The following is an 11,752-nucleotide window of genomic DNA, read 5'->3' as shown; positions in this document are numbered from 1 at the left end:
AGCGTAGAGTTCAATGGGTAAGAACAAGTCATTGATAAGGGAATAGTTTCAACATTAACAACTTAATGGTTTAATCAAGGGTGAGTTAATATTGGTTGCTACCGAGCATGAGGGTTAAGCCATAGGCTTTTAATGAAATTTTGTTGAAGAGAAACAAGCATCTCTAAAGGTAGCAAAGATGATGTAAGAATTTCACCTATGTGAACCTAGAGGTGGGCTGCCTCTCAAGAGAGTAGAAGTTTTCTCTTCAGATGGTTCATGAATGGATCAATCACAAGGCCATTAATAAAGCTTGTCTTGTATAAAGGATCAAGACTTGTGAATCTCAATCTCATTCCATTATAGTAGCTTCAAGCAATTCAAAGGAGACAGTTAGGAATAGAGATTTTCGGACAACAAATCTACATGTGTCAAGCCTTATCATTTTTGTTTTTCACATAAAATCATAGTTTTGTGATTTTTTTTATTTGAAGGTTGTTCTTCAAGAAAAGTCCACTCTAATTTTAATTCTTTTGTGTTTATGTAATTTGTGATTATCTACCTATAGAGTTAGATTACTTGTTGTTTATGCTTTGATTTGTAATACTAAACCAATGTTTATTAATCCTAATCTCCAACATCAAAGGGTACCCAAAAATTTTGGGAGCATTTGGAGGTGTTTAAGACACATTTTGAGCATTTGGATCAGGACTAGAGGCGACGCGTCGCCGTCTGGGAGGCGACACATCACCTAAGCTGAAAGCCATTGAAGAACAGTAATAGACAACGTATCGCCTGTCATTAGGCGATGTGTCGCATAACATGTATGTACAAATCTGTAGAGTTACGTGTTTGAAATGATATGTTCAAGGCTCTATTCCTATTGGTTAGACTTAATGATGATTCCTACACTATAAATAAAGGTTATTAGAGTTGTAAAGCCTTTATCACAATTTACAACTCTCTCTCTCTCTCGCTCTCAAAGATCATAATTTTTCTCCAAAAAATTCATCAAGAATTGCTTGACTTGTGTGAGTTTGAAATGCTTGTTAAATCCCACATCTTATTCCATCTTGGTGAAAGCTTCAAGCAGCTATGAGAAAGCTTGGAATAGAGATTTTGGACAGCGATACTCATCATGTATAAGCCTTTAGATGTTCCCAAGTTTGAAGATTCAATAGTTCAATTCAAAGGTTGTAATTCTTTGAACCCTACCTATCTGAGATAGAATATTTTGATTTCGTTTTTGGGTTTCCCATTATTTTTTTTGTTCAAACCTTTGATAGTTCTATAATATTTCATGTGAGGATTTCATTTATTTAGAGGTGTAATTTCACTTTCCATTTTATCATTTTCAAGATCTTTCTTCAATCTTTGAACTTTCAAGATTTGCCTTCATACTATGTATGTGATTCTTGAATAGACTATAGGGCTTGTATTATTGAATTTATTCCTATTATTCTAATTGATTTAGTGTAAGCCATAAATCATTGTTTAACAATTTGTCTGAAAATTTGATAGTGTTACCCAAGGGATAGTTTGATGTGATTATTGGCATGGATTGGTTGTCTAAGTAGCAAACCATTGTAGATTACTCATGCAAAAAGGTGACTCTTTTGACTCCAAGTGGTGATTTCATTGAATATCGAGCATGTTAGTGTTGGTGCCCTAAAAGCATGTAATAAGACATTTTATTTACAATTAAATAAAATTAGATTTTCTTTATTATTGATTGTTTGAATAATTATTATAAACATCATAAAATTTTATATTCATTAATGAGAGTATGATCTTTTATGAGTACAAGAGGATTAAGATCATAGATAATGAATAAAGTTGACAGCTACAAATTAATGTATAAATTCTTTAATGAATGGTTTCTAGTATGGTTTACTAAGCATTTTATTAATGCATGTGATATAAATCTAGATTGTTGATGTGGATAGAGTTCTTAGTATAGGTACATTATATAATTATTTGAACGGTGAGAACTCGTCAACGTAATTAGATTGGAAAACTCTAAGTGCGACAAGAAAAAAGATGACGTTAGAAGTAACTTTTGGATCTTTAAAGAAAGAATTTCATAATAACAATGGAGAAAAACATTTGTATTACTTTGTAGTTTCTATTTATAATGATTTTTTTCAATCCCCTCAAAAATGATGAATTGAGTACCTATTTATAGGTGAGCTCTAACGGCTCTAGTACAAAGTGGTCCCGAGGGGAAAAATGGTACCTTTACATGATGCAGGTGGTTATGGTGCATGTTGTAGTGTTTTCGGAGAGGTGGTGGTTGGCTCTGACCTATGTCAAGGTCGTGGCAGTAGTATCTCCACTATGTACTAGTGTCGTACAACCTCTACTCGTCTGGTACTGGTGTCAGGAACATGCCCATTATGTACCTGATAGAGTTTGTAAGGTGTATGGCCCTGGTCTTGCCACTTTCATTCATTGTGTGGGTGGGTTGTTAAGTTACTTTTCGATTACGAAATGGCATTGTGCTTCACATCAAGTGTGAAAGAGGAAGGAAGGCATGGGGAGGCTCGTGAAGTTTGTAAGGTGCAATTGACTTCTGAAGTGTCTTAGAGCACCTTGGGTGTCTCGCAAAGCCACTCAATTGAGACTGCTACTTCAGGAGCAAGACAAACGAGGCTATAACACCATGTGTGAGGAGAGCATTGCATCTCCCTGAGCTACCTGAGCGAGACCACAAATTCAGGCACGAGAAAAGCATCTTGCAGGAAACTTTGGGCAATGTCGCGTCGCAGGCTCGAGGCGAGCATCTCGCAGAGGTACCCGAGCGAGACCTCTGAGTCAAGCGTGAGGCGAGCATCTCGCAAATTTACCCAGGTGAGACCACATCTCCAAGTGCAGGTTGAGTGTCTTGCGATGCTACCCTGGCAAGACCGTTGTCCTAGCATGAGGCAAGCGCCTCGCGGGACCACTCGTGTGAACCAGCTGTATTAGGCACAACGCATGGGTGCAAGGCCGAACGGTGGTAATGTTAATACCATGTTTGATGCCTTTTCCACTCCAATGCCTTTTCTGCATGGGCTTTGGTCATGGTTATCGGGACCTTTGAGAGGCTTCAAACAAGAGTTGAGAGTCTTTCATTGGTGTGGAGATTTTAGCATCCACACTTGCCCCCAGTCTATGAGGAGACCTCGTGTATCCTTGTAGACTTTTTTGATGTGCCACATTTAGAATATACCTAGTGTAATTGTGTTTCTTTTCTTTGGGGGTGAAGAAACACACTTCAAAGGTAGAAATCCTCTTGACTTCTTAAGGTTGAATTGAGCCAATAAATTATTCTTGTGGATCCCTATGCTGAAAAGTGAACCCAAGTTCCAATTCCTAGCCCTTGATTGGATACTTGATCCCAAGGCCAAGATAGCTTGGGTTTCCTATAAATAGCTCACCCTTTTGAAAGCGTTCTTCACACTAATATCTCATTTGGTCTAGTGGAGGCTTATCGTTACAATTCTAAGAGGTGAAGGGTTCTACCCTCCACAAGATCTCTTTTACTTTTCTTTGTTTTTTTTAACATATATATATATATTACACATCTTATTGTTATTTTCTTTTTTGTTCGGGTGTGGTCATGGCCTATGTGTATGCTAAAGCAAAAAAAAAATGTGTGTAGGTGCATGGTGCATTCTCCTTAAGTTGTGGTGATGTGCATAGTTGTATGGTGTGCACTTTTTCTACGGTGGTAGATACTTCCAATGATTACACACCTCCAAATAGTGGTCTCCTCTTTATTTGAGGTAAACCTTTATCCACTCCTTTTGTGTTCTATACTAAGTGGGCTCAAGTTTTTACTTGGGGTAGAATTTTTAGGCTTCACACACCATTGTGTGGTATATGATGATATATATATATTTTACTGCACCTCCACATGCGAGTACGTAAATAGGTCTAAACACGCTCATTTGCACCTTATAGCACACTGCATCTCCTACACACGTCCACACCTTTGCTTGTCACTAGACACTGTTACATGATGATATGTGTATACATCCCTACAAGCGAGTATGTATAGGAGTCTCAACTTGTTCCTTTGCATCTTTTAGCACACTACATTTTGCACAAACATCTGCACCTTTGCTTGTCACAAGATACTGCTTCATGAATTTCAATGGGTCATCTAGTATACCTTCCGGTGTCGAACCCATAGAATTATCTTCGTCCAATTTGGAACAATCCATAGATGACCCCTATCATGTGTTTGAAACTCTAAAGAGGGCCCGTATGTACCACTTGGAGCGATTGGTCGATCTTAGGTAGAAGATCTAGGTTCTCGAGAGCGAGATAAACTCTGTTATGAAGGGTGAGGGAGCAGCTCCCTTCCCTGATTCTGATGCTTATGTGGCCTGGCTTAGGGTAACCTTTCTAGATTTACAAGTGGATCTTTCATACATGGAGGAAAATCTTTCTCCTAAGCCTTCGTCTCTGGGCCCTAACCATAGCGAGGAGACGTCTTATGACAACTGCCATGCTGATACTTTTCCTCCCCAACGTTTGTCCATAGTACATCCATGCTTGTTGCTTCCACCTCTGTTAACTTGGTGGCAGACTTTCACTGGTAGAAGGAAACAACGTGGTAGAGGCAAGGTAAAATGCTCCGTATTGATGTCTCCTTTTTCTTTCGGTATTGCAGATATGGCCAAAAAGCACCGACACACTCCAATGCCTGAAAAGCATGATAGGGGTCCCGTACTAGTTGCTTCAACCATTTCTCATGTATCGAAAAGGAAGCCAGTTGAGCTAGTGGATAGTTACCAAACCGACGATCGGTTTTAATGTTATGTGTTGACTTGCAGATGTCGTGCTCACGAGCCACCTCCTGGTTCTACAGTATTTAGTGAGCACATCATGAAGGCGGGTGGAACTCTTCCTCTTCACCCATTTTTTGTAGCGATACTTAGGTACTTTGACCTCACCCCACTTTAGTTAGAACTGAACAGTTAGTTGACACTCAAACATCCTATACATCGCCTTCATGAGGTGCGCGAGCTATCCTCCCAGCGTCGAAGAAGTGCATTATATGTAGAATCTTATGCTGACCCCCAAATCAAGGGGATTTTACTTCCTCAAAAAAGCTAGTTCTAGGGTCCCTTTGACCGATGGTTCAGCAGGGTCGTGGAAGCAAGATTTCTTTTTCATTGAGGACATCTCTTCGATCCTCCAAGACTTCCGCTAAGCGAGTATGTATCCTTTCCTTTCACTCTCTTCCTTTTTTTTACTATGCGGTTATTATTTTTGCATAACTGACAGTTGAACTTTTGGAGTAGAGTATGTTGCTGTAACGACCCAGATTTACTAATAGGGCTTAAGGGCCTTGATTAGTGTGCCGGGAGGGCATAATTGGAATATATGTGATTTAATGATTTAAAGCATGTTATATGACTATTTGAATACTTGAGATGCATGACTATGTGTATTAGTATGCATGTAGGCCCTGATTAGGTTAGAAGGGCATAATCGTAATTTTGGCCCGTTGCGGGCATAACAGTGTATATATATGTGATAATTGTTGAGACCACATTATTATTTGGATATATCTGTGATCTATGACTCGAGACGATCCTAGTGAGCAGATTAGCGAAAAAGTCATAGCGGGGATTTATACCCGGTTCGGGGTGAGCCTAGTGGTATAAATGGGAATTTAGTGAGTATATTGGAATCTATTTTGACATCGAGGAATATAATTGGTGATTAATTAGGTATCGGGAAGTAGCGGGAAATATTAGGGACACTTTAGGAATTAGCGGGAATTGGGTAAAATGACCAAAATGCCCCTAAGTGGATTAAAGGTTTAAATTTAAAAGGGAGGGCATGATGGTCATTTGGCTGGTAAAAGATAAGTATGCTGAGGCTTTATACTTAGTGGGAATTGTAGAAAAAGGTAGAAGGATGAGGAAAGAAAGAAAAGAAGGAAAAGAAAGAAAAAGAAAAGGAAGGAAAACATAGTAGTTTTCTTAGGGTCGGTTTATGGTTCTCTCATCATTTCTCTTCATTCTTCTTGGAGCAAAACTCAGAAGGGAGCTATGTTAAGCTGAGTAGCAAGAATACTAAGCTAAGCTTGAAGGGTTGGCAAGGGGTTAGGAACACACCAATACTTGAGGTAAGCCTTTGGAGTTTTCAGTTTCTGGTTTGGCTAGTTTGAATTATGGTATCTAAGATAAGTTGATGGGAATTTTAGGGGAACTCAAGCCAAGGAATTGAGGAGGAACAAGCTAAGGAGGTCTAAAGGCTAACTTGAAATCGAATTTCCATCAAAGGTATAAATTCTGAGCTTCAAACTTTGATGTCTTGACTAGTTTCTGCTGAGTTTCTGAAGTCTATGAGCAGCAATGGTGAATTTTGGGATTAGGGATGCATGTGATTGGGTTTTGAGTATTTGGGATGCTTGGGATGAGTGGAGTGTGTTAATAAGCTTGTTTTTAAGTTTGGTGAAGGTTTGGAGAAGTTTTGGTTGAGTTTGGCTAGGGGAAATCGCAAGAAGGGAAAATGTGGTGTTGGCTGTCTGAGACTAGCGCTACAGCGCTAGCCTTTGGGCGCTGTAGCACTAGGCCATGCTTTCTGGGGGATTTTGGTTCTGCTTGTAGCGTTGTAGCGCCCTTCTTAGAGCGCTGTAGCGCTGCCCTGTTTCCAGAAAGGGATTTTAGGGTTATTTACAAGGGTTTTTGACCAAGGGTTCGGGGTTTGATTCCACCACCCTGTTTGGTGGAATTAGGACTTCCCGGGGGCTCGGGATTGGTCCCGAGGCTAGGTTTTGGACTTGAGGTTTGGTGATGACTTTGACCTATGGTTGTGATTAGGTGAGCGCTAGGGCTCGAGAGGGATCGTGCTCAAGGAGTCATATGATCAAAGCTAGCAAATCTAAAGGTAAGAAAACTGCACCCGGTTATGTGTTTGTGATGGGACTAAGTGCTCCCGATATCTGTATAATGTCAATGATGGTATTATGCCATGGGACATGTGATAGCGGCCTAAGGGTGTCGTACACAATATTTGCGCACAGGGCGCGGCTTGGCCACTGGTAGCCGAGGACAGCTTAAATATTCACTGAGCTCGGTTTAAGTAGGCCGGAGTCAGCAGGATAACGGAGGGTGCGGCCTGAGGGCGCTAACCCTAGTTATCATTTGTGAATTGATGTATGTTATGAGTTGATATGTTTAGTATGCTGAATACTTGATTATTCTGAATGATTATATGGTTGAGAATATGTTATGCAATATGAGATATTGGATTGTCTGTTGATTCCTTATGCTCTGTTAATGTGTTTTCTTGTTGGGCCTTGGCTCACGAGTGCTACGTGGTGCAGGTAAAGGAAAATGCAAGTTGGACCAATCCTGAGATGGAGAGCTGCGGGGTTGAATGTACATAGCTAGCTGTTCGGTCGCCATGGCCGAGGAGTGGATCAGGACAGAGTAAAAGCCTCCGCAACGGTCGGGCGATAATAAAAAGTCATAGCAAACCCCATAGCTACTTGTACTAAAAAACAAGTAAGTGTAATTCCTCCTAGACAATAAAATATGTTTACATGAGGGGGAACGTATTTACTAGTTATATCATCCGCAATTGCCTGAATCTCAAGACGTTCTTCGAACCAATCATAGATTTTATTGAGATAGGTAAGCCAACCCCCCCCCCCCCCCTCTAAGAACCGTATATGAAAATTTCATCTCGTACGGCTCAAACATAAAGACCAAAATACAAGTTCTATCGGATATGCGATCGAAACTTCCTAATTGTATTATTCACTCTTTTCTAAAGAAAAGATAAAGAAAGAATACAAAAACTCTTTATTATGGTTCTAATGCCAAAATCTCAAGTCGGCTCATTTATCTCTATGTTGATCAGGCCTCTTGAATCTTCTATTTCCCTATTTTATTTATTTATTTGTGTGTAATGAGACTTTACTAGTGTTTTCTTTATTATTGATAGGAATTCTCTTGTTAAGACCCTATGAATCAATTAAAACCTCAGATTCATACTAGAACCACGATGAGTCAATAAAACCTTTTCAAACTAAGTCCAAAAATTCCTTGAGTAAGAATCGTTGGATCATCACTTATTCAATGAATAGACATAATGACTAAAAATCAAAAGAAACCTTTGTACTTTGATCAAAATAAGCAAAAAAGGAGTCCGGTCACGAGGTCTAAATATTAAGTTAAGAATGAATCATAGTTCTAATACTTTAGTAAGATATTTCATATAAGTAAGATATTTCATATAGTCCGTGCTTCAGATACTATCATAGAATGACAATATCCGACGAAGTAAAACCATCTCTAGCAAGATGACAGACCCGCTCTCTGTACTATCCATAAGATCAATTCTAACAAGTCACACACTCATATTCCGGAAATACAGAAACAAAGAAATTTCACGATCGAACTACCAAAATAGAATGGGATAAAAATCAGAGAACTAAATGCTTCACTTTGTAGTGAAAAGTGAGTTAATAGTTTTTGTGAATCTAATTCATTGAAATTCCGTCTAGTAAAATAGAAGAATTATAAATCTCCAAAATAATAAATAGGAATACCGCAAATAAAGCCATTGCGATACCCATCAAAGGAGTAGTTCCCCACCCAGGAGCTACTTTACCATATTCTGAATTCAATGGTTTCAATAAACTCCCTGCACCAGTTCGTCTTGAACCAGATCTAGAACTACCCTCAACAGTTTGTGTAGCCATAAATCCTATTTTCTATTCATTGAGATATGTTGACTTTGTATACCATTCCGTTGTAAATAAATGATCTTAGCATAGATCTATTGTGGTCTTTTAATTATATAATAATGGAAACAGCAACCCTAGTTGCCATATTTATTTCTGGTTTACTTGTAAGTTTTACTGGGTACGCCTTATATACTGCTTTTGGGCAACCCTCTCAACAACTAAGAGATCCATTCGAGGAACACGGGGACTAGTTGAAGTAATGACCCTCCCAATATCGGGAGGCTCATTACTTTCAATTGAGATAATGAAAAATTATTTCATTTTTTAGTTGGAACTTTAGGCGGTTCTCGAAAAAAGATAGCGAAAAAAATGATTCCTAGAGTTGAGACTAAAAGGAATGTATAAACCAATGCTTCCATAGATTCGATCGTGGTTTACAATTATAGCTTCCATACCTATTTATTTGAGATCGTCTCCCGGATAAAGAAAGAACAAACCAAGAGTCAAAGAAAAGACATCGATTCAAATCAAGATTTATCTGGTATTCTATATCAAATCCCAAAACGAAAGACAAAAAATAACAAAACAATATTCTATCAGACTACTTGTCTTCTTGTAGTTGGATCTCCAAGTTTTTGGAATGCTCCAAATTCTACTTGAGCATCCAAATCTGGGTCAATACCAGCAAAAACATCCCTGAACAAAGTTCTAGCACCATGCCAAATGTGCCCGAAGAAGAAGAGCAGAGCAAACGAAGCATGTCCAAAAGTAAACCAGCCCCTCGGACTGCTACGAAAAACACCATCGAATTTCAAAGTAGCACGATCTAATTCAAAAATTTCACCTAATTGCGCACGTCTAGCATATTTTTTCACAGTAGCAGGATCACTATAACTGATTCCATTGAGTTCACCGCCATAGAACTCAACAGTTACACCTACTTGTTCAACACTATATTTTGATTCTGCCCTTCGAAAAGGATCATCGGCTCTAACAATTCCGTCTCCATCTACCAAAACAACCGGAAATGTTTCAAAAAATGTAGGCATACGACGTACAAAAAGTTCACGCCCTTCTTTATCTTTAAAGATAGGGTGTCCTAACCAACCAACAGCTATTCCATCCCCGTTGTCCATTGAGCCCGCTCTGAATAATCCCCCTTTTGCCGGATTATTGCCGATGTAATCATAAAAGGCTAATTTTTCTGGAATTTTAGACCAAGCTTCAGATAAACTTTGATTTTCGGCTAGCCCAGCACTAACTCTTCGATATATTTCTTGTTGAAAGTATCCTTGATCCCATTGATAACGAGTGGGCCCAATTAATTCAATCGGGGTAGTTGCCGAACCATACCACATAGTTCCAGCAACTACAAAAGCTGCAAAAAAGACCGCAGCGATACTACTGGAAAGGACGGTTTCAATATTTCCCATACGTAATCCTTTGTATAGACGTTGGGGCGGACGGACACTAAGATGGAATAGACCCGCCAATATGCCCAAGGTTCCCGCTGCAATATGATGAGAAGCTATTCCTCCCGGAACAAAAGGATCAAAACCTTCCACGCCCCATGCTGGATTTACAGCTTGTACCCTTCCCGTTAGTCCATAAGGATCGGATACCCATATTCCAGGACCATACAATCCTGTTACATGAAATGCGCCAAAACCAAAGCAAGCCACCCCTGAGAGAAATAAATGAATTCCAAAGATCTTGGGAAAATCCAAAGAGGGTTTTCCTGTACGTTCATCAGAAAATATTTCTAGATCCCAATCCACCCAATGCCAGATAGCTGCTAAAAAGCACAAGCCAGAAAACACAATATGTGCACCAGCCACACCTTCGTAACTCCAAATACCCGGGTTCGTTATAGTTCCCCCTGTGATACTCCAACCACCCCACGAATTGGTTATTCCTAAACGAGTCATGAAAGGTATAACGAACATACCTTGTCTCCACATTGGATCAAGAACAGGGTCAGAGGGATCAAAAACTGCTAATTCGTATAGAGCCATTGAACCGGCCCAACCAGCAACCAGAGCTGTATGCATTATATGGACAGAAATCAAACGGCCGGGATCACTCAATACGACCGTATGAACACGATACCAAGGCAAACCCATAAAAATACCCCTTATATCAATGAAAAATAGACACTATGTAACTTTATTGCACTTTAAAAAAACTCTACTAGGGACCTGCCTAATTGTCTGTTTTGTTAGGAGTGTGTCCTAAAAGCAAGTAAAGACATTTGTTTTTTCTGTGAATAAATAAATACGATGGTCTACTATTATTGTCATATTTAGATTGTTAAATTATTGTTTGAATAATTTTGTAAATATCAGAAAAATTCCATATTCATTATTGAGGATGTGATCTTGTATTAGTACGAGAGAATTAAGATCACATGAATGAATAAAAATAGTCAACAACAACAAATTAAAGTTATGGAATTCTTTAATTGGAGTTGTAAGTACGGTTTATTGAGTATCATAATGATACAAATAATCTAGATTCAGATTATTGATGTGGAAAGACATCTTGGTAAATGTGCTTTATAAAATATGATTATATATGACATGGACCGTTGTGAATTAAAGTCTTTATCCAAAAACCATTTAATAATAAAGACTTGTAATTCATATCATAACTGATGATCATTTATAGATCAACCTAAATCCTGAGTGTTCATGAACTCCCGTTCATGTTTATTAAATCTTTTGATTCATTCGTTAAGGTCTCTTCAAAGAATGAGGCTAATGACTTTTGTTTTGAAGATTTAATATCATGGATGGCTGGGAACATGTATCAACAATACGGAATCTAATCTTTCCTAACGGATCGTATATTAGTTCCCTTAAGGGTTAATTCTGGAATTGAATGATTTTGAGCTCAAATCTATAATTAGATTAAGATTAATTATTCACTAGTGAATTAATGGTACTTAAGGAATAAGAAGTAAATTAGAAAGGTTAAATGGTAATTCTCCCATTCTAATTTATGAACTAATTAATTAGAGGGTTGAACTATTGTAAGATGGTTATATCAATGGACGACTTAAGAAAAAGATTTCTG

General features: G+C 38.6%; 1 protein-coding gene across 1 annotated transcript; it reads right to left on the bottom strand.

Annotated features, from left to right (window-relative positions):
- Positions 1-9,129: 9,129 nt before the first annotated feature.
- On the bottom strand, positions 9,130-10,867 carry LOC133818660 (photosystem II CP47 reaction center protein). Its single transcript, XM_062251677.1, has one exon. The coding sequence runs from the start codon at positions 10,798-10,800 to the stop codon at positions 9,274-9,276; it is 1,527 nt and encodes a 508-aa protein (XP_062107661.1). The 5' UTR covers positions 10,801-10,867; the 3' UTR covers positions 9,130-9,273.
- Positions 10,868-11,752: the final 885 nt, after the last annotated feature.

The sequence above is a fragment of the Humulus lupulus genome, chromosome 2 (genome assembly GCF_963169125.1).
Source record: "Humulus lupulus chromosome 2, drHumLupu1.1, whole genome shotgun sequence".
In the NCBI taxonomy this organism is placed as follows: domain Eukaryota; kingdom Viridiplantae; phylum Streptophyta; class Magnoliopsida; order Rosales; family Cannabaceae; genus Humulus; species Humulus lupulus.
The sequence above is the reverse complement of the archived record's forward strand: the minus strand, read 5'-3'. Positions and strand labels throughout refer to the sequence as shown.

Bases quoted from the DNA above. Each gene is read 5' to 3' on its own strand.
- LOC133818660 (XM_062251677.1), bottom strand. From the start codon at position 10,800: ATGGGTTTGCCTTGGTATCGTGTTCATACGGTCGTATTGAGTGATCCC.